The 23102-nt window shown below is 40.6% G+C and overlaps 3 protein-coding genes across 3 annotated transcripts; 2 read left to right on the top strand and 1 right to left on the bottom strand.

The window, feature by feature from the left end:
- Positions 1–1598: 1598 nt before the first annotated feature.
- On the bottom strand, positions 1599–4523 carry rpl14 (ribosomal protein L14). The gene is made up of 6 exons (XM_030741329.1): positions 4464–4523; positions 3820–3921; positions 3638–3732; positions 3342–3441; positions 1975–2028; positions 1599–1694 (listed from the first exon to the last, which is right to left on the bottom strand). Exons 1-6 carry the CDS (start codon positions 4464–4466, stop codon positions 1635–1637), a joined length of 414 nt encoding a protein of 137 aa, XP_030597189.1. The 5' UTR covers positions 4467–4523; the 3' UTR covers positions 1599–1634.
- Positions 4524–14813: 10290 nt separating this feature from the next.
- Positions 14814–16331, top strand: LOC115788738 (uncharacterized). Its single transcript, XM_030741895.1, has 4 exons — positions 14814–14827; positions 14914–15025; positions 15126–15293; positions 15660–16331. The coding sequence occupies exons 2-4, from the start codon at positions 14972–14974 to the stop codon at positions 16329–16331; spliced, it is 894 nt and encodes a 297-aa protein (XP_030597755.1). The 5' UTR covers positions 14814–14827; positions 14914–14971.
- A 5071-nt stretch (positions 16332–21402) lies between these two features.
- LOC115788695 (uncharacterized) lies at positions 21403–23102 on the top strand. Its single transcript, XM_030741831.1, has 5 exons — positions 21403–21406; positions 21552–21571; positions 21658–21772; positions 21873–22040; positions 22408–23102. The coding sequence occupies exons 1-5, from the start codon at positions 21404–21406 to the stop codon at positions 23044–23046; spliced, it is 945 nt and encodes a 314-aa protein (XP_030597691.1). The 5' UTR covers position 21403; the 3' UTR covers positions 23047–23102.

Here is a 23102-nt window from a genome sequence, read left to right on the forward strand (position 1 = left end):
CCTTCACTCTGCCGGCCTGCCAGACAATGATCCAGCGCCTGTTTGGTGCTGGTGAGAGAGGCGGTGCTGGCACCATCTCCGCGTCCCTGCTCCGCGCACCCAACCAGCTGGGCAGCGTTCAAGCGCGCTCTTATGTAATATTTACAAGCTCCTCTCTGAGGTTTGAAGTGGAACCTGTTTGGCTGATGACAGCATCTCTCACCATGGTGGCTTATGTCAGCCAGGACTGGGGAGCACTATAAAAAGATTTTTTTTTTCCTTGGAATGATCATATGTTTAAAAGAATTAGTGGAAAGCTGCTCTCTGCTCTGTGTATAAGTAACACCGCTTTACCAGATCATTTCCATCACCGCAGCAAACATGTCTCTCAAAGAGCTTTGCATTAATGAGCTGAATGAGACACAGTAGTGTTGCACTCAGAAGGGTCAAATTGAAATATCTGAAAAACTATCATTTGTTTTATTAATACAGAGACAAAGGGTTTATGCTCCACTATTAACCAAGACTGCCATCTAGTGGGCATGTGGCACTCAGCTTTATGTAAGGATTTCTTTGTTACTCATACTCTTGCTACCACGATCACAATAAGTAACATGCCGAGTGGAAGCACAAAATAGTTTGATATGAATAACTGATATGACAACTGAAGCTCAGCTAATCATTACAATGCAGTTGGATGACTTAATGACCTCCATCCCAGTTATTCAATAAGCGTAAAATCTGATACTTAACACTGCAGCTTAAAACCAGCAAATCATACTTTTCGTGCAGTGGAAAGCAACTGGATAGGTTAGAAGTGACATACCTTCCACCTTTAATTGCTTTTATAGTGACTAGTGTTACTATAAAAGATAAAATCTGTGTCATTGATGTACACACACACATTCCTGCATACCACTGTGCATTTATTAACAAAGCACAAACTCACGTACTGGCTCACAGTTCCACATATATTGGATTATATCACAGTGAGACTCATGCACAGTCTGCATTTGGCTCATGTTATTACCATCATTTGCTCCTGTTTCCAGGAACATGTCAGCCATAATCAGGATTATAGTGTGTTTTTTCTATTTTATTTTTAATTCAGTTAGTTTTCAGTGGGGTTGCTCAGTTCAGTTTGAGATTTTTTTTTTTTTTTAAGTATGACTGTTTGGAGGTCACCTGCCAGAGGAAAGCTTTAGGAAAGTCAGCACAGGTATTACAATAAAAGCTGCTGACTCTCCGGCCTTGCAGACATCCAAAGCCTCATCAGACAAGCTGTGATAATACATTTGACCAAGTTAGCAAATAAGCCAGGATTTTCTTTCCTCTATCCATGCTCACAAAATCAGTTTTGTTTTCAAAGGTCTAGTTTTCATTTTGTGGTTAACTAAATTTTTTTCCACATCTAGTTTTAGTTAGCTACAATAACCTTGGTCACAAGAACACTTCTCAAGACTGAATCACAGCTGATCGTTTTCACACTTTGTCCTAATATTTTTCCTAATATTGGGTATTTCCACATACTGGTCCCTCAGGTTAAATCTTAACTGACACTCAAAGTAGAAAAGTCTAACTTTCAAGTGGATGACAAAAGAAAAGTGAGGACACAGGAGAACAATTGAACAGGAAGTTTATTTAGTAGAAACTGTTCACTTCTTTGCTGCCGCCTTCTGCAGCTTCTTCACCTCATGCTTGATGATCTTGTTCCTCTGCAAAGACAAAAGGGGAATTCATTAAAAAAAATATTCAGTGACTGCTGGAGGATAAACAACTGACCTGCACAATCAAACTGTGCCCATTAACCTCAGGAGGTGTAACCATGTGTGGAAAGTGCAGCCTGGCCTGCCTCACAGAGTACAGGCAGGATATATCAGATGACCTCAGTAGGTCTGGGGGTTCGTTTGTTTGAACCTCGAGAGTCAGGACTAATCTGAAGGCACTTTGCTGGCTTACTTGTCCTGCATAAATTTGTGTTTTTGCTGCACTTACCATCCTCTTGGCCTTCATCACCTTGTAGCGGTCAAAGTCACTCATCTTGGCCCTCTGCAAAAAGAAAAGCCAAACAACAAAGTTCAGAGGTAGCCTGGGAGTGGATTGCTTTTTAGGAACCGTGTCAAGATCTGGACCCATTTAGTCATAGAAGGGATGTAAAGGGAACAAAGTGGCTAGAATCCATCTGGCAGCGGCAGAGGCTCAAACAACTTTAACTGAAACACTCAAATACTAACACCGAATCTTCAACAGCTTTCCCGCACAAGAACTTTGACCTGGGACGTGGAACCTTTCCCATCACAGGTACCAGTGTCTATGTACCACCATCTACTCCTGCTCCCACCACAACATCCTTGGTCTGTTCCGGTTACTGTCTGAGACTGCATGGACTTTGTGGGTGGGCTTGTGTTACTGAACAATTCTGAATATTTGAGCGCTTGCAGCATTTTATCCATCATATTTGAGGTCAGTTCAGTTTCCTCTGCTGCTACTGGCACCACCTTCCAGTCTCTGCATTACTGTGGCCGACTAGACTAGAAGAATATGAAGTGTAGAAACAGCAAAATTTAAAAAATAATTTATTTTTGCCTTTTATTGGATAGTGAAGGAGAGTTGTGTAATCGTTGGTCTTCAGACCTAAACCTTTTGGAAACACTGCTGTCTAGTGGCAGGTACTACACCAAATACTGTGATCATTTTTTGTTAACTAGCAAGTACGTTGTACACGGTACAGTTAAATTTTATACTTTAAGTATTTGACAGGAAAAAGCCAGGTAAAAAAAATTGCTACTGGTAGCTTATTCAATGTGAACTGTGTGGTAACTGAATCCAATGTGGGCTTCCACCACCAACTAAAGCCACTGCCACAGGGCACATCAGAACAGATGAATACATATGCAAGAAACTGTAATCTTACAGCAAAAATCAGCGTATTAGACCACACTGGTCCTATGTTTATATCATCATCATCATCATCATCAAGCTCCAATAATTCACAAAGATTGAAATTAAATCTATAACCCAGTAACTAACAGATCACCTGCATACAGGTTTTCACATCTATTACCAACTGTCACCAAAATTACTTTGGCTTTGACAATGGTAAGACTTTATAATAAAGACAATTCAATTCAGTGTTAAGCATGGCCACTTTCCCCCATAACACTAAATTAGAAACTTTACTTACATTTATGAAACACACAATGTTAAAATCCATAAACCACATTTCAGAAATGTCCAATATCAACTGTGTTACATTTTAAGTAACAACTCTGTGTGATATAATACCAAAAACAAAACAAAAAACAGCAATGCAAGTTTTCTAATTTGTTAATAAGACCCAGAAAGTGAAACACAGCCCTTACCTTCTGTCTGGCCTCAATCTTCTTGGCCCAGCTGCTCTCTGACCACTTCTCATTGACTTGGGCCTTCTCCCAGGCTTTCCTCACAAACTTCTGGCGAGCACTGTGGATCACCATAAATAAAAAGTTTCCTTATCCAGACCTTTATAGTCAAGCTCTAGACTGCAGCAAAATGTCACCATTGTTGAGGCATATGCTATCACTAAGAAGGCTTCTACACTTGTCTTATTTTAAATAACAAATCTCAAACAACTTTAAAGACCTGTAGTGGAACAGATTTCACTCGTGTCCACACTCACCTGTGGGGTATTTTGATGACGTAGTCTGTGAGGTGCATGCACTTGAAGGGCATGGCTTGTCTCCTCACCCCTGTGCAAGGACCATCAACAAGAGCCTGGAAACCACAAGAAGATACAATTCATATCAACGAGCCAAAGGCGAGGCCCCCAGTGACCAGCCACCTGCGATCTAGAGCACTCACTCTGTTTTGGTCAATGACGTCCACGATGGCCACCAGCTTGCCGGCATGGGGTCCGAAAGAAACGTAGGCCACACGGCCGATCTCAACGAAGCGCTTGAACACCTGGAGGGGAGAGAGAGACAGCGGAGCCCCGCACATCAGAGACTGGAAGGAAGGCTGGCTGTTTTGCGTTGGGTTACACTAACTTTGTTTGATAGACATGCCTTTAACCGAACACGAGGGAGCGTTTATATCTGGGGCATTTAAGGGTGCTGTGCGACGTGCAGCGCTGCAGCATACAGTACGGATTAGCTAACGTCAGCTAGCCGCTGCTTGTGGGCTGAACCCCACAAAGGGACGTTTAACCGGGTTTTCATTAGTACCCTGCGCCCTAACAGCGCTTCTGCTGTCATGTGAATAAGCCCGTGGAGCGGGAGTGCTTCCTCCCCGCTCTCAGGCCCTCTCTGCCTCACAGACCACGTTGTGTTGCGGGGAACAACCGACATGTTTAAAACGCATAACTGACATAAAAATGGGCGAGCGCTCCGCAGCTGTGTGTGTGTGAGTACATTATCAGCACACATAGCCCCGGTTTTCTTGCCAGCAGCAACATATTTACAAAGAAAAATGACTTTAAAATGCCAACACTCTCATGGCGAACTCACCATGATGGCCGTCTGGGAGCAGAAAGGACGTTACAGGTTCCGCCCGGCGCACATACGGCTTCCGGTTCTTTCCCGCACATGCGCAGTCTGCTTTGGCTGTAAATAGCTTTCCGAAAATGCATATATACAGTATTAGGGTTCATGAACTATGTTAGCATTTTGATTAAAAATCAAAGAGTGGAAGAAGAGAGGCTGATCTCTAAAAAAAAAAAAAATAAAATAAAAATATTAAAGTCCCAGAAAAACCCTGCTGATATGGCAGAAGAGGAACGCCTAGAATAGATTTCAGAAGAAAATAAACAAAATGAAATTTACTTTTATATGGCTAAAGGTGGTTTCATAAGGTCAAGGAAAAATTGATTGAAGAAGGAGAACAGAACTCAGCCCATTTCTTTAACTTGGAAAGACATCAAGGAAAACTTAACTTACTCCAGCAACTCAACATCAGTGGGGCTATGACAGATGATCCAAACACAACAACAAACTTCTGCTCTGGCTTTTACAGAGATTTATACTGTCATCAGGCAGCAACTCTGTTTTTCAACTCTTTGAGCAATATTACTCAAATTACTGAAGATGCTAGAGAGCGGTGTGAAGTACAAGAAGTGACTTATGCTATACTGAACATATTAAAACTAATAAATCTCCTGGAGTTGATGGTTTCGCTGCAGAATTTTATCAGACACTTACAGAAAATCTTGTTCCCTTTTTACATGAGGTAATATTAGAAAGCATGGAACAGGGAATTTTACCTCCACCACTAACAAAAGCCTGATTACATTTATCCCAAAACCTAAAAAAGACCACCTAATTATTGACAATTGGCGATCCATTTCATTATTGAGTTGCTAGTTGGAACAGGAACTGTCAGGTTTTCCATTTTAAGGTACAACTTCAAGGCGCTTGAGCTGTATGGGGTTGAAGAAGCTGTTTAAGGATCTTGGAGCAGCTGGAGAAAGAGTTTTCCCTTTTTCCCACTAACATTAAGACATTTATGTAACTTTGATGTGCTATTAGACTATCTAATATTGTATACAGCGGACAGTAGGAAGCAGTAATGTTTCAGCACTCTGTCTACTGAACTGCAGAAGAAGAAGGAGAAGAAAAAGCTGTCCATAACCAGGAAACCACGACGTTACACTCGTAAGTTTCCTGTTTTTGTTGCCCTAAACGTAATTCTTTGCCGCTTCATTTTTCTTCAGACATATAATTAATGCTTTATGTTTGGACAATAAAATAAAATGGGAGCTTTTTATCTAAAAATCGTTATAAGCGTTTGTTTAGCTGATTAGCTCCGGTTATCGCTGCAGCGCCCCCTGGCTGTAGCCAGCTTTGATAAAAGGCGAAGAACAGGAAGCGGAGCTTGTTTATACTTTATAAGCTTTGGATATTAATCTGGCATCATTTTCATAGAACCACTTGGTGTTAATTTAGTCTAATATATGGAAACTGAGAGAACAATCATAATAGAAGCCGAAATAAGTATAATTTTTTTTAAACTACCAGTTACAAACTGCGTCACTCTCCCCGTGTTGTCTTCAGGGACTCTGTGAAATATCGATATAAGGCGGAATACTTTTCAGTGTGATAGAGATGGCCGAAATTAAAGCTTGTTTTTTTAAACGAACAGAGTGCTCTTAATGGGCTATAAGTATTGTTTCCCAAATGCAGCGTGAGGTTTGGGCTACCCAAGTAGATTACATTTAATGAAAGCTAAGAGCTATGATCTTTACTTTGGCTGGGACTTTACCCAGCTCTGCACACTCAGTTTCTGTAACATTGCACAGTATAAGGAGACATTATAATTAGTTGGATAACGTAGTAATTTGGGAATTGCATTGTTTCATGTTCGAGTGAAATCGAATCGTGAGTATGTACCAAAAATGGTAAATACAACATCTGACGAGTCTCTGAAGGCAACAGTGGGCGTGGCTGAGTGGAAATTAAATAACATGAGCCTTAAGTTTCGTTTTCCGTGAAGACAGCAGAGTGACGGGTCGTCGGCTGTTGGTAACTATTTTTCTTTGTTTTATTGTTTGTTTTTTTTAAAACGGTGGTGAACGAGAGTCTGATCTGATTCTGCACCTATTTACTTTTTGCCCGTCGTTTGTGGAAAAACTGCTCAGTGACATTTAAAAAAACCCAAAAAACGACATGATTGAAACTTCAGCCTCCTTCCGTTTAGACTCCGTCTTTGTTGATGATTCATTTTTGCACAATATGCGTGACATACGTGCTGTGAACACGGGACAGACTCACACATGTAACAAAGATTTATGACACTTATTTTACTCAAACATAAAAAGGCTGAAGCGTGTCTGTGTTTGAAAAGTTAGATATTTATTACAAAATACTCAAATCCTAAAAAAGGATCTTGATGAATATTATCAGGTTACAGTTTGTTTTTACTTTTTTTCCATCTTTAAAGGTGTTCTTGAAGTCATTACCGCCGTTTGGTTGGCTGTTGTTTTCAGCGCTGTGAGCAAAGGAAAAAAAAAGGGTAAAAAATTAAAGCTTAAAATGTTTTTATTCTGTTGTTGTGTCAATAGAGTCAGTGCATCAACAAAGGTATGAAATACTTATTGAACTCTACTTTTAACAATGCAAATTTCATTTTGTAGGGGACAGTCAGGATGCCTGCCATGACTCACAGCCGGTAAGAACAAGTTTCCCACTCTGTTGCTCACTAATTTTTGTGAGTCATGCAAATAGTTTTACATCTCGGTGTGAAACCTGCACCACCGCCCCAGTACAATGGAGGCAAGACAACATTTTTTCTCTGCTGCTTAAAGTGTGAATGTTTAATTTAGATAAGCTACAGATTGGAAATGTTGGGGTTTGAAATTTGAGTAACATGACTTTAGAGCTGCAGTTTAGAGTCATGAAAAACCCCTGAAACACTTGGGAAAAGAAAACATTCCTTTTCTGGGATGTGCAGACATCAGATACAGTTTGAAGTACAAATAAATGATTGTACGTTTTGGATAGAGCGTGAAGGATTTGGTTTGAAGAGCATAAATCATAAAAGATGCCGAGCATTTTCCAGGGGCTGCCATGGACTGGAGTTGGACCACAAAACATCTTCTATGCCACGAAGACCTGGAAGGAATTGAAGATGGCTTGCATGAGGAGGAAAAACTAAAGGGGCAAGTAGAGACGAAGTGGGATGAAGATGGAGGAAATGGAGCATCCAGCATCCAAGATCCACTACAAGGGGAAGACCTAAATCTTAAATCCCAGTTTTAAGCAAGCAGAGACAAAGTGGGATGAAGATGTTTAAAGCCTTGACTGGTTGGGTCTCCTGAAAGAAGAAGATCTGCACAGCTAATAAAATGTTTGTGGATTTTTATTTATTTTTAATTCAACTGCTGGAGTTTTGCTGTTGAACTAAGACAACGTAGAGTTTTCACTTCTGTTTATTTACTTCCTCATTGCTGCTTCTTGTGCTGCTTAAACATTAACAAAAATAATTTATGTTTATAAATTATTCTTAGTGGCAAATTGGTATGAGAAGGATTTACAATCTAAACGTCATAGACACAAGCTGACATGAACTAGAATAACTGAAAGGTGAAGTTTCCGACTGTATCAAAAAGGATGCAGCTCACTTTCCAGGGGCCGGGCATCGATTGGACGTGGAGCACAAAACCTCTCGTTAAAGGCCAACTTTCACAGAGGGAGGAGAGACAAGAAGGAGCGGGATGAAACAAGTAATTCTCGACATCATACCTGTATAATGCAGTAATATTTGCACACAGTTACAAATGTTTGTGTGGCCGAGTATAAGGACCTGACTCAGTCTGAGATGCCTGATCAAACCAAACTGACACACAGGATGTGCGGACCCAAGATTGTTCAGTACAGGGACAGCAGCTTGTACACCGAAGCTCAAGTTACTGTGGTGCTGTGACTTCAGGAGGACAGACAGACAAGTTCTGTACAGCATGACTCACTGAGGACTTTGGTAAAGTGTAAGATGTTCTCATCAACTTATTATCTTTTCTTACAGTGTGAAACATCAGCTGCATGATGTGCCTCGTTTCCCACCATCCAAAATAAGGAAAGGTACACAACAATCATCAAACAATGGCTCATTTAAAACAAGTTGATGTGTTTTCCATCTTCAAACACCTCATATCTGCGTTGTGTTGCAGGTGAGAACTTCCTGGCGGATGTTTCACAGCGTATCACCTTGAAGAAGCCAGCTGGTGCCATACTGAGAATCGGAGGGCTTGAGGACACAGTTTACAAAGATTATCCTGCTGATGTGAACGGGTGGGGAAAATTCTACCTTCCAAAGACTGTAACCATGCAAGTTGTTGGTGTGGTGGAGGGCATCTCATGCCCGTGTGACCAGCTTGTTCTGATGACCTGTGAGGACAAACGGGTGTATGCCTACGATGAAGAGGAGCTGCATCTGGTAGCTTCAAGCATGGAGCAGCTACGTGAGGAGGGAATGACGTATCCAGCATCCGAGACCTATTACAATGGGGAGGCCTTCAAAGACATGGTAAGAAATGACAGTTGTTTGCTGGGGATGAACAAGGTTCCATGATTGATTATCATCACAACTCTGTAAATGTCTGTAAGCACTGATGTTTTTTGTTTTATCTGTTGTGTTTAGACCCAGGAGGACTGGGAGAAGGTGTGGAAGGGCCCTGTGGGGAGGAGGTTGGATGAAGAGCATAAAAAACTGGTGGCAACACGAAAACCCAGATTACTGGACTACCTGAAACAAAATCAGATGCTTAAAAGCTGTTAATTTTGCCTTTGTGTGTTCTTTTTTTGAAATTATTTTTTCACCAAAGACACTCCTGATCAAAATCTTAAGACCAGTTAAAAAAATTGCAAGAATTTGCATTTTGCACTGTTGGATTAAGAAGGTTCTAAGTAGAGCTTCACAATTCTAAAAGAAGAAATCGGCGCAAGAGACAAAAACTTTTGAGCAGGGAATTTTTTGAAAACTGCATTTACACTCAGACATGATTTTTTTTCAGCTGATCAAAAGTTTAAGACCATAGCTCAAAAAAAACAGAAAAAACCCTCAAAACAGAAATCAAAGTGTCAAAAAAAGGACTCAGTAATGAGTAGCTCCACTGTTGGAATTATAATATAAATTCCATTCTGTTTATTATGAATTATCATATCTTGTGTTTGTATGTTTTTATAAGTTGTTTCATGTACATATTATACTGTTGTTTTTATGTTTGAAATGGAAACACGTGGTGACATTTCTTAAAGAGGAAGTTGTAGTTACCCACAGGCTGTTTCAAACCTACAGAACACACATAGGATACGTGCCTCATGTATGCTATGTTATGCATGCACATTCCACGGTATACTTACTACCATATATGGTAAGGAAGAAGCCAAGAGTGTTGTTTATTACATGCTGTAAACTAAGTTTGGTGTAACCCATGTGATTTTACTGTGAAAGTCTGCAATAAAAACGCTGCGCAGGAAGCCGTCCCTCAGGACAGATAACTTCCGCTCAGCCGAGAGCTGAGCTCAAGGAACGGATCTCTCCTCCTTGTGCAAGTTTTAAAAGAGTTGTGTGTTTGTTCTCTGAGTTTATTAAAATGATCTGAACCTATCATCAACCATTCTTGTTGATCACTTCAATCGTTTAGCCATGCCTGATGCCAGTGTTTCCAGGAGGCTAGTGGGAACGTGGCTCCAAGTGTTGAAGATGGCTTCACGAAGGGCATCCACTGTCTGGAACTGATGTCCATTTTTGTAAACTTCCCTTGCCATCCATCCTCAAATGTTCTCAATCGGATTGAGATCAGGGGAACATGCAGGATGGTCCAAAAGAGTGATGTTATTCTCCTGGAAGAAGTCCTTTGTCAGGCGGGCATTGTGAACTGCAGCATTGTCCTGCTGAAAAACCCAGTCATTACCACACAGACGAGGGCCCTCAGTCAACAGCTCCACATAGCCAGCTGCTGTTTTGATGCCCCTGCACAACCTGAAGCTCCATTGTTCCATTGAAGGAAAACGCACCCCAAATCATGATCCCCCCCCCCCCCCCCCCCCCACTGTGCCATGTAGAAAACATCTCAGGTGGGATCTCCTTGTCATGACGGTAACGTTGAAAGCCATCAGGACCATCAAGGTTAAATTTTTTCTCATCAGAGAAGACAACTTTCTTCAACCTTTCAATGTGCCATGTTTGGTGCACCCTTGCAAAGTCCAAACGGGCAATTTTGTGCCATTGAAGAAGACGTGGCCCTTGAAGACGTTTTTTTGTTTCTGAAGCCCTTCCCTTGCAAATGCCGTCTGATGGTTATTGGGCTGCAGTCAGCACTAGTAATGGCCTTAATTTTGGTAGAGGATTGTCCAGTGTCTTGACGGACAGCCACTCAGATCCTGCGGCTCAGCGCTGGTGAAATTTTTTTGGGTCTACCACTTGACTTTTTGGTTCCATAACCCTCAGGATCATTTTAAAAATGCAAAATAACTGTCTTACTGCGTCCAACCTCAGCAGCGATGGCACGTTGTGAGAGGGCTTGCTTATGCAGCTCAACAATCCTACCACGTTCAAAGTCAGTGAGCTTTTTTGCTTTTGCCATCAGGAGGTCTTGACAGTGTAAAGACTTGACAGAAAATCACATGGAATCCAAATTTTTGCACAGCTTTTGGCTTTTAAAGCCTATGGTCTTAAACTTTTGATCAGCTGAAAAAAATCATGTTTGAGTGTAAACGCAGTTTTCAAAAATTCCCTGCTCAAAAGTTTTTGTCTCTTGCGCCGATTTCTTCTTTTAGCATTGTGAAGCTCTACTTAGAACCTTCTTAAGATCCAGTAGTGCAAAATGCAAATTCTTGCAATTTTTTAACTGGTCTTAAGATTTTGATCAGGAGGGTAGCTATAATTTTACCCCTGATCACTGCTTTTAGCGCATCCCAGGGTATAGGTGGAGTTACTTCTTATCATTATCTTCCAGAAACCATTTAATTTCACTTTTCAATTTGTCTCTAATAACTAAATTATTTAGGATGTTTGAGTTCAGTCTCCATAAAGAAGACATCTTATTATTCAGGTGGATTGAGATGTAAATGGGACTATGATCCAAAGTAGAACTGGGTCCTATTTCACAGCTTTCTACTTTAAAAAGATCTCTCTTAAACATAAAAAAATAATCTATGCATGAGTAGACATTGTGTGCGTGTGAATAATGTGAGTAGTCTCGACTCTTCGGGTTTCTCTCTGTACATCTACTATCCCTACCTCATTCATCCAAGTATTTAATCTTCTGCTAATATTTTTTGGCTTCTCGTTTGATGAGTCGATTTTCGGATTTAATCGAATATTGAAATCTCCGCCACTCCTCCTCCCCGATCCATGGGATGAGAAATAGACATGTCTGAATCCTTGTCTTTTCTATTTAGCATGTTTGGATTTGTTAAGGTGTGTCTCCTGTAAAAAAAGCTACTTGGATTTTATCTTTCTTTAGTTTCAATAGGATTTTCCCTCTCTTAACTGGATTGAGTACTCCATTTATATTAAATGATGCTATTTTTAAAGATCTGCTTTGCATCTGTGTGATTCCCCCCTCCATCTCACTCAAAAACCTGGTGCGTTTCTCCCTCCCTGCATGAACTGGCAGGGCATGAACATTTAAGATAAAATAAATCAAACTGAACACAATTTGTCCATGTGACTTCCTATGTGGGGACCTATTAATCTGGCCCTGTTGAGACACCCAAAGAGGCCCGAAGGAAAAAAATCCCCCTCCTCGAACCGGGGGAGTGGGGGGGCTCATCTGCGCCAATCGTATGTCGTTAAAAAAAAAAAACAAACAAAAGAAAAAAGGTGAAAAAAGTAGCCCAACTGCAAAGAGCAAATAGAGAAAAAGAAAGAAAAAAGGTACCAAAAAAAAAAAACCGGCCAGCTTTAGATGTACCCTTTATTGATCGTCTGTCCAATCTCCTCCAGGACAACCGCTGTACTTGCTCCATGAGTGTCTCTGGAGGTTTGATGGCTGTCATGTTGAAGCCCCTTCTCAGCAGATCTTCTGATGCCTCCTCTACAGTATCATAAACTTTGGCTCCATCTTCAAATCTAATGTGCAGCCTGGCTGGGAAGAGGGTTTGGAAGCAGACATTATTTTCTTTCAATATTTTGTGGACTTCTGTATATTCCCTTCGTCTTTTAAGTATGAGAGGTGGTTCATGTGATTTTCTTGCCAGTTGAACCCCTTTCTTTGCTATGCTCTGGGGAGTATTGTCTCTTTAGTTCTGAAGCTTAGCAACTTGATTATGATGGAACACAAGACCATGGGAAAGACAGCATGAGGGAAACAGGAACTAACAACAAATAACTAAACAGAAAACTATGATAACTAAAATCCTAATACATAACTAACAACACAGTTCAAAGAACATAAGGCGCACTGGGCCAATGGCCCAGGATCATGACAACCCCAAAGCTTGATTTATATGAAAAAAATCAAAATATATTTTTTTTCCTGGGTCTCAGGAGGCTATACAGCAAGAGGGGAAGCTGCTCCCAACTGAGGAAGACACAGATAATATATGCATAGAAGGCAAGGAGAGGAGGTTGGAAACAGCCAAGGATAACAGGTGAACTGAAAACACACAAACAAGACAAGGGGAGGCAAAGCTCAACAGAATTCACATGAAACAAAGGAATGGCAAAATAAAGAGACAAAGGACTAGGATACAGAGGGACAAAACAGTAAAAGAAACCCAGAATGACATGAAGAACTCAAATATAAACTATAAATATTATTAAATATAAACTAACCAGCATAACTCAGATAACTAGCCACAATAAACTAAAAATCAAACAGACATAAAACAGAATTTTAAAGTCCAACAGAAAACGCTGGGTCCTAGACCAGGACCATGACAATAGTCATGGTCAAAGGAAAGTAGAGCCTCCTTCAGTTCTGGGGTTTTATGTTTCAGGACAGAAAAATAATTTGGTCCTTAGCAGGTATTAAAACTAAATAAATACAACCTGAATTACGTTACAACTTGCCATTATTTACTTAACAAAAATTGAGCTAAAGCAGTGTGTGGAAAACTAATTACACTTAAGAGGTTAAGTAGCAGCCAAGTGTTGCTAATTAAATGCACTTGATTGATCATCAGCAAGTTGTGAGCACCTCTATGAAAACAGACATTTTGCAGGTGTGTGTTACACCAAATAGGAACAATATCAGTAGTTACCTTAGAGAAGCAACTGTTGCTGCTCATCAGTCTGGGAAGGGTTATAAAAACATTTCCAAACAATTTAAAATCCATCATTCTGCAGTGAGAAAGATGATTCACAAGTGGAAAACATTCAAGGCAGCTGCCAACCTTCACTGGAGTGGACATCCCAGCAACTTCACCACAAAGTCAGAGCGTGCCTTGTTTAGAGAAGCTGAGCTGACCCAGGAGCTAAATTTCAGATTTTACAGCCTCAGCATGTTAAATGTTGAAGTTCATGACTGAACAATTAGACAACGACAGATTACCAGAAGAAAGTCTCTCTCTACAAAGAACATGGCAACTGGACACAGCAGCACAGCATCAAATCTAAATCAGAATGGCTGAAAAATAAAAATAAAAAGGTGTTTCAATGATCCAGTTCAGATACCAACCCAACCGAGATGCTGTTATGTTGTATAAGCTATATTGTAAAGAAGAGTGGGTCACAATGATGTGAGATGTGAGACAGTGATGTGAGAGCCTGATAAAGTCACACAGGAAATGCTTACTTCAAGTTATTGCTTTCTGTTGGCTCTACAAGCTGTTGAATCATTAGATGTACTTAGTGTTTCACCCACTGCTTCTGCATGTTAGCTTATTTTTTTGTTGAATAAATGACAGTGTAATATATTATTGTTTTCTGGTTCTTCTGAGGTTGTCTTTAATTTTAAGAGCTGCTAAGAACCAGATTACTTTTTATGTCCTGATGTGTAAAACCTGTGAATGAAAGAGGGTTTACTTTCTTTTTGCTGTTTTGTTTCTGTAACCACACCTTACAGCGTTACACAACCAGAGTGACTTCCTGCTCTGACTATCTGTGAGTAAAGTAGTACTACATTTGTATAAAACACTAAACCACCATACTGTTGTGAAAGATGATCTTTGAGTTTACGTCACGACAAAGAAACCAGTGAGACAGGAAGCTTTGACTAAAGGGGAGGGGACTGAATTGTCAGTTTCATTTCTTGTGCATTTACAATGGTGAGTGGATGCTTTCAAGCGGTTTACTTTTTCATTCAGTTTTTATGTATATCTTCATATTGAATATTTTCTATTCATATTTTACACATTGCTGTTTCTGTTGTCACTGACGTGTCATTTTATAATTATGTTTAATTGCTTCAGGCTGCTGAAGGTATCATAAGGTAAAGTCAACTGATCTACTGAAACTCAAGAATTTATTACTGCATTCTGTTTTTTTCCTTTAATTAATTAACTGATATTATTTTAGTGAAAAACCTGAAGAAAGCAAAGTTTTCAGAAGGAACGCATACATAATTATTGATGAAATGCTGGAAATGAGCAAGCAAACGACTCAAGATACTACAGTGTTAGTGGATGAGGTACTGTATCTGATGGGGACATAATATGTGGTGCTGTCAGTGAGCTTGAATACATAATTCTTCTTATACAACATAGAAAACAGTCTCTTTGTTTGAACAGATTCTTCACAGCATCTTCTTCTTGGGAAAGATCAACAAGCCACCTATTTCCCCAGAAAGGATTTTGGGTGATAGAACAGATGAAGTGAGAGCGCTTTACCCCGAGCCTTTTAAGCGCTGTTCCTCTCAGCTACCCAGGCGGAGTCCATTTTCATGTGTGCTCGACATGGTAAGAATTTAGTTTGTAATGTTGAACAATTGCTACTTCACCTAAACCCACTCAAATGTGGGGCCCTGCTATAGCTCACCTTGTTAGCTTATGCCTTCAGCATTTGGTGGCCCATATGCTGAAGGCTCCTGCAGGTGCCCCGTACAGAGTCCACTCCAGACTATTTCCTGTGTGTCATTCCCTCACATTCCCCCTGCTTTCCTGTCCACTGTCTACATGCTGTGCTATCAAATGAAGCCTGAATACAAAAAATAAATCTTCAGGAAAAATACATCAAATGTTACAGTTTGTGGATATGAAATTCATGACTCAGTAAATAATTGGGTTTTGGGGGTTAACAACAGCTTAATCTTTGACTCTCTGCAGTTTGTTCATCTGATTGGACACAAGAAGGAAGAGGACATAAAACGTGCACTGCAAGTGCTCATCAGTTACCTGAGGAAAGATACCGAATCAAAGTGTTTATTCTCCTTCACCATCTGCATCTCTCAGGCTGCTAGGGATTCAGTCAGGTACTACGGAGTCTCCATGTCCACGTCTGGTCGTGAAGCTGGGAGAATCATGGTTGCTGCCTCCTGCTGTAGTGCCTGGGATGAATATGTAGCTGGTGCAGTGATGACATATTTTCCAAACAAACACAAAAACATGGACATTGATGGAACCATCAGATTACCTGAGAATGTGAGGTGCGAAGCATTTAGCCTCAGTGATGGAAGAAAAATGCCTCCTTGTAGGTCATGTGTCACATTGTTTTCTTTGCCCATGAATAACACTGGGAATACTAATATTAATCCCAATGCTGATATTGGGAAGCATGCCTACGGCAACTGTGCTGAAGTTGAAAGTCTGAGCAACTTGTTCAAAAGTAACAGACGAGTCAAACAGCGAGCCCGGCCAGCATCAGAATCATGGACGGAGATGGATAAGGATAAGAAAAAAAAAGATGTTTTGACACACCTTAGGAGTTTGCTGAACATTGTGAGCTTTAGATGGGATACCAAATTCTACAGCCCACAAAGAGCAAGGGAAACTAATTAGTCACATTTATATAATTTTTCTTCTTTAGTATATTTGTAAATGTTTTTCCTCTGCAGTTAAATTGTTGTAACCATCCTTGTCTGTTTCTTTCCATCTTTATTAAACAGTTTATTCTGTTGATATTTTCTGCATCTCAGTTTATTCTGTTCATGCTAATACCAAAAAACATAAGGCTAATGTGAACGTCCTTTCTAACCCTTATTTACCACACGTGCAGCTCTTTTGGATCACACTCCTTACCGGGGTCTATGCACCCTGGCATAGACCCCGGTAAGGTCTATGCCAGGGTGCTGGAAAGGAGGGTCCGTCCCTTAGAAATTAGAAATTCTTTGTCATTGCACATTCCATGCAACAAAATATTGTTTGACAGCTCTCCCTTTTTTCACGGCAGCATATGAGTGGGAGCAAGATATAAATTGTACAATCAATAAATAAAAAAAAGAACAAAAACAGAAACAAGAAAATAACAACAAATAGAAATATAATAAATATAAATGGCAACCAAAAACGAGGTAATACAGACCTAACTGTACATAAAGTGTGGATGTGGGTAAGGTGCAAAGTGTGAAGTGCAAAGTCCAGTGGGATGCAAAGTGTGAAGTACAGTGAGTCCATGCTCTGGTTTACAGCAGAGCTTTTACACTCTGTGGAAGAAACTGTTTTTAAGTCTTTCTGTCTGTGCCCTCATGACATTAAGCTTGCCAGAGGGGAGGGTGTCAAAAAGACATTGTCCAGGGTGTGTGTAGTCCGACCTGATTTTTTCCGGCTCTTTTTCTCAGCTGGGCAGAGTGAATTTGGTCCAGAGATGGGAGAGGGGCACCAGTGATCTTTGCAATCTTAATGATCCGCTGCAGGTCTTTCCTCTCCTCTGAGGTGCAGCTGGAGAACCACACTGTGCATCCATAGCTCAGGACCCTTGCTATGGCGCATTGGTAGAAGTTAGTGAGGAATTTTTGTGGGAGCCCAGTTTTCCTGAAGGACCGCAGGAAGAAGAGTCTCTGCTGGGCCTTCTTCACCACTTCTCTGGTGTTTTTTTTTTTTTTTCTCTCTTTCATTTTTTGGCCACAGCGGCTTTCACCTATGGTGGAGAGAGACAGAAAATACCATATTCATGGTAACGTTCCCGACAGACCGGCTGCCACAAGGGAATTGAGAGTCAGTACTGGGAAGAATTTGATTGGAAGTGTAAAATAAGATTTTTTCAAACTCCACTCAAAAGCTCTCTCTCAAAGAGCAGTGTAAGTGATAAATGTTGGAGGGGATGTGGCCAAGTAGGCGATCAGACCCACATATTCTGGGACTGTCCTCAGATACAACCTTTTTGGAAAAATGTTAAAGAGGTACTGGAGAGAATACTAAAATTAAACATCCCTTTTGACCCTGTAACTTTCATACTTGATGTGTTCTCTGATCACCTCACACATGACCAAAGAACTCTGCTACATATCCTTCTAATGACAGCTAGGAAGATGATTACAACGAACTGGATGAAGCCCGACCCACCAAATATGCATCACTGGACACAGAAAATTAAGCATGTATATATAATGGAAAGACTAACTGCCCAACTACAATTGAAAGCTCAGAGCTTTGAAAGACTGTGGAAGCCTATTGTGACTTTGCTTAATTAAGGTGCATATTTCTCTGACCTGCCTCTCTGTCTATTGTGTTGGGGTACCTGTCCTACCTTACCCTGTATGATGGTAAATGGAAATCGGGGATTCAGTGTACGGATAATGATGTGAAGCCCCAGTTTCAGTCTCAGGATAAAACTGTTTGTATGTAAATTGCCTATGTTTGGTTGGCAATAAAGTTAAAAAAAAAAAAAAAACATTCCCGACAGACCGTTTTACCTCATTCAAAGAGTTTCTGACTCCTGCCGCTGTCTCCGGCTCCCAAACACTCGGAGCCGTTCAGAGGGGGGCGGGGGAGCGCAGTGGCATGACGCTATGTTGCGCCTTCAAAATAAAAGCACGCGAGTAAAAAAAAATTTCTCCTCCGTGGTGTAATTTCTGGGTGGGACAAATGTGCCTGTCTGTAATATTGGGGGGGGGGGCATGCGTGGAGGTGCAGGCATGCAGGACCTCCCTGACAGAGAGATTCCTGGTTTCTGTCTTGGTACCTCCATCTCCAACACCAATGAGACCTGTGTGCTCAAACTGCTGCATATATTTCTCTGAACTATGTGTCAGAAATACTCTGAGGAGACTGGGAGGAAACTGGGAATACACAGCAAGAAGGGAATCTGCTGCCAACTGAGGAAGAAAGATAATATATACATATGAGGCAATGAGAGAAGAGTGGAAACAGCCAGGGAGAACAGGTGAACTGAAAACACAAGACAAGGGGAGGCAAAGCTGAACAGAATGCACATGAAACAAAGGAATGGCAAAAATAAAGAGACAAAACAGAAATGGGCACAGAGAAACACAGAGTGGCATAGAGAACACAAATATAAACTATACATGTAAATAAAGATAAAAAAAAAAAAAACTTTAATGATCCCACGACGGGGAAATTTGTGCATTACAGCAGCTCAATACAGAGAAAAAATGAAAAGGATGAGTAAGAACAAATAACTAAACTAAAAACTAAAACTAAAATTCAATAGAATAAAATAAAATAGCAAAAAACTATACACATATACATAAGCACTATATACATAAATATATATATCAGTGTCAATACCCACATTTACATATACACACATATACACACACGTCAAACACTATATAAAGATATCAAAATATTATATACATTTGTAGCCGGTAAGGTACACAGCATACACGGTATGCATTATATGGGTGAGTGTAATAAATAAAATGTATCTGACTGTATGGATAAAGTGATGGCAGAGGAGGTAAAGTGTCCAAGTGACTCAAGACATTATGATGTGTTATACAGTCTAACTGCTGTTGGGATGAATGACCTGCGAAAGCGCTCCTTCCTGCAGCGAGGATGTTTCAGTCTCTGACTGAAGGAGCTGCTCAGTTCACCCACGGTCTCATGCAGAGGGTGATGGGGGTTGTTCATGATGGATGTCAGCTTTGCTAACATCCTCCTCTCACCCACCACCATCACAGACTCCAGAGGACATCCCAACACAGAGCTAGACCTCCGCACCAGTTTGTCGATCCTGCTCCTGTCCCTTTCGGTGCATCCACCCCCCCAGCAGGCCACTGCGTAGAAAAGGGCAGATGCTACCACTGAGTCATAAAAAGTCTTTAACAGAGTCCTGCAGACACCAAAGGACCTCAGTCTCCTCAGCAGGTGGAGTCGACTCTGGCCCTTCTTATACAGGACGTCTGTGTTTGTACTCCAGTCCAGCTTGTTATTGAGATGAACACCCAGGTACTTGTAGGAGACCACTGTCTCAATGTCCTTTCCCTGGATGTTCACCAGTGCTGTAGGGGGTGGCTTCCTCCTGAAGTCTATGATCATCTCCTTCGTCTTGCTGGCGTTGATTTGGAGTGCGTTGTTCTCACACCAGCCGACAAAGTCACTGATGACCCCCCTGTATTCCTGGTCGTTCCCATCTGATACGCATCCGATGATGGCCGTATCATCTGAGAAATATATAATAAATATTAACTAACCAACATAACTCAAATAACTAGCTACAATAAACTAAAATTCAAACAGACATAAAACAGAATTTTAAAGTCCAACAGAAAACGTTGGGTCCTAGACCAGGACCATGACAATAGTCATGGTCAAAGAATAGTAGAGCCTCCTTCAGTTCTAGGGTTTTATGTTTCAGGACATAAAATAATCTGGTCCTTAGCAGGTCTTAAAACTAAATAAATGCAACCTGAATTATAATGTTACAACTTGCCAATATTACTTAAAAATTAAGCTAAAGTAGTGTGGAAAACTAAGTACACTTAAGAGGTTAAGTAGCAGCCAGGTGTTGCTAATTAAATGCACTTGACTGATCATGAACAAGTGTGTGCACCTTTATAAAAGCAGAAATTTTGGCAGTTTGCTGGTCTGGAGAATCCAGGTGTGTGTTACCACAATGCCAAATAGGAACGATGTCAGCAGTGACCTTAGAGAAGCAACTGCTCCCGCTCATCAATCTGGGAAGGGTTATAAAGGCATTTCCAGACAACTTAAAATCCATCATTCTGCAGTAAGAAAGATGATTCACAAGTGGAAAACATTCAAGGCAGCTGCCAACCTTCACTGGAGTGGACGTCCCAGCAACTTCAACACAAAGTCAGAGCGTGCCTTGTTTAGAGAAGCTGAGCTGACCCAGGAGCTAAATTTCAGATTTTACAGCCTCAGCATGTTAAATGTTGAAGTTCATGACTGAACAATTAGACAACGACAGATTACCAGAAGAAAGTCTCTCTCTACAAAGAACATGGCAACTGGACACAGCAGCAGCATCAAATCTAAATTAGAATGGCTGAAAAATAAAAATAAAAAGGTGTTTCAATGATCCAGTTCAGATACCAACCCAATTGAGATGCTGTTGTGAGCTGTGCATAAATGAATGCCTGCAAACCTCAATGAACTGAAGCTACGTTGTAATGAAGAGTGGGCCACAATTACTCCACAGTGATGTGAGAGCCTGATAAAGTCACACAGGAAATGCTTACTTCAAGTTATTGCTGCTGTTGGCTCTACAAGCTGTTGACTCATCAGATGTACTTAGTGTTTCACCCACTGCTTCTGGATGTCAGCTTATTTTTTTGTTGAATAAATGACAATGTAATATATTATTGTTTTCTGGTTCGTCTGAGGTTGTCTTTAATTTTAAGAGCTGCTAAGAACCAGATTACTTTTTATGTCCTGATGTGTAAAACCTGTGAATGAAAGAGGGTTTACTTTCTTTTTGCTGTTTTGTTTCTGTAACCACACCTTACAGCGTTACACAACCAGAGTGACTTCCTGCTCTGACTATCTGTGAGTAAAGTAGTACTACATTTGTATAAAACACTAAACCACCATACTGTTGTGAAAGATGATCTTTGAGTTTACGTCACGACAAAGAAACCAGTGAGACAGGAAGCTTTGACTAAAGGGGAGGGGACTGAATTGTCAGTTTCATTTCTTGTGCATTTACAATGGTGAGTGGATGCTTTCAAGCGGTTTACTTTTTCATTCAGTTTTTTATGTATATCTTCATATTGAATATTTTCTATTCATATTTTACACATTGCTGTTTCTGTTGTCACTGACGTGTCATTTTATAATTATGTTTAATTGCTTCAGGCTGCTGAAGGTATCATAAGGTAAAGTCAACTGATCTACTGAAACTCAAGAATTTATTACTGCATTCTGTTTTTTTCCTGTAATTAATTAACTGATATTATTTTAGTGAAAAACTTGAAGAAAGCAAAGTTTTCAGAAGGAACGCATACATAATTATTGATGAAATGCTGGAAATGAGCAAGCAAAAGACTCAAGAAGATACTACAGTGTTAGTGGATGAGGTACTGTATCTGATGGGGACATAATATGTGGTGCTGTCAGTGAGCTTGAATACATAATTCTTCTTATACAACATAGAAAACAGTCTCTTTGTTTGAACAGATTCTTCACAGCATCTTCTTCTTGGGAAAGATCAACAAGCCACCTATTTCCCCAGAAAGGATTTTGGGTGATAGAACAGATGAAGTGAGAGCGCTTTACCCCGAGCCTTTTAAGCGCTGTTCCTCTCAGCTACCCAGGCGGAGTCCATTTTCATGTGTGCTCGACATGGTAAGAATTTAGTTTGTAATGTTGAACAATTGCTACTTCACCTAAACCCACTCAAATGTGGGGCCCTGCTATAGCTCACCTTGTTAGCTTATGCCTTCAGCATTTGGTGGCCCATATGCTGAAGGCTCCTGCAGGTGCCCCGTACAGAGTCCACTCCAGACTATTTCCTGTGTGTCATTCCCTCACATTCCCCCTGCTTTCCTGTCCACTGTCTACATGCTGTGCTATCAAATGAAGCCTGAATACAAAAAATAAATCTTCAGGAAAAATACATCAAATGTTACAGTTTGTGGATATGAAATTCATGACTCAGTAAATAATTGGGTTTTGGGGGGTTAACAACAGCTTAATCTTTGACTCTCTGCAGTTTGTTCATCTGATTGGACACAAGAAGGAAGAGGACATAAAACGTGCACTGCAAGTGCTCATCAGTTACCTGAGGAAAGATACCAAATCAAAGTGTTTATTCTCCTTCACCATCTGCATCTCTCAGGCCACCGAGAATTCAGTCAGGTACTACGGAGTCTCCATGTCCACGTCTGGTCGTGATGCTGGGAGAATCATGGTTGCTGCCTCCTGCTGTAGTGCCTGGGATGAATATGTAGCTGGTGCAGTGATGACATATTTTCCAAACAAACACAAAAACATTGATGGAACCATCAGACTACCTGAGAATGTGAGGTGTGAAGCATTTAGCCTCAGTGATCCAAAAGCAATGCCTCCTTGCAGGTCATGTGTCACATTGTTTTCTTTGCCCATGAACAACACTGATACTGGGAAATATCCCTACGGCAACTGTGCTGAAGTTGAAAGTCTGAGCAACTTGTTCAAAAGTAACAGACGAGTCAAACAGCGAGCACGGCCAGCATCAGAGTCGTGGACGGAGATGAATAAGGATAAGAGAAAAAGAGTTGTTTTGAAAGAGCTTAAGAGATTGCTGGACACTGTGGACTTTAAATGGGATGAAAACTTCTACGAGCCAAAAAGTGCAAGGAAAACTAACTAGTCACAGTCATCATTCTGCTCCTTTGGTTCCTTTTTTAAAAAACAAAAAAACAAAAA

The sequence above is a fragment of the Archocentrus centrarchus genome, chromosome 11, assembly GCF_007364275.1.
Source record: "Archocentrus centrarchus isolate MPI-CPG fArcCen1 chromosome 11, fArcCen1, whole genome shotgun sequence".
In the NCBI taxonomy this organism is placed as follows: domain Eukaryota; kingdom Metazoa; phylum Chordata; class Actinopteri; order Cichliformes; family Cichlidae; genus Archocentrus; species Archocentrus centrarchus.

Coding starts and splice junctions, on each gene's coding strand:
- LOC115788695 (XM_030741831.1), top strand. Junction 21,572..21,657: donor GCTGCTGAAGGTATCATAAG/GTAAAGTCAACT, acceptor ATATTATTTTAG/TGAAAAACTTGAAGAAAGCA. Junction 21,773..21,872: donor CTACAGTGTTAGTGGATGAG/GTACTGTATCTG, acceptor TTGTTTGAACAG/ATTCTTCACAGCATCTTCTT.
- LOC115788738 (XM_030741895.1), top strand. CDS start 14,972: ATGCTGGAAATGAGCAAGCAAACGACTCAAGATACTACAGTGTTAGTG. Junction 15,026..15,125: donor CTACAGTGTTAGTGGATGAG/GTACTGTATCTG, acceptor TTGTTTGAACAG/ATTCTTCACAGCATCTTCTT. Junction 15,294..15,659: donor TTTCATGTGTGCTCGACATG/GTAAGAATTTAG, acceptor GACTCTCTGCAG/TTTGTTCATCTGATTGGACA.
- rpl14 (XM_030741329.1), bottom strand. Junction 3,733..3,819: donor ACGTCATTGACCAAAACAGA/GTGAGTGCTCTA, acceptor TGTGGTTTCCAG/GCTCTTGTTGATGGTCCTTG. Junction 3,442..3,637: donor GTCATCAAAATACCCCACAG/GTGAGTGTGGAC, acceptor GGTGATCCACAG/TGCTCGCCAGAAGTTTGTGA.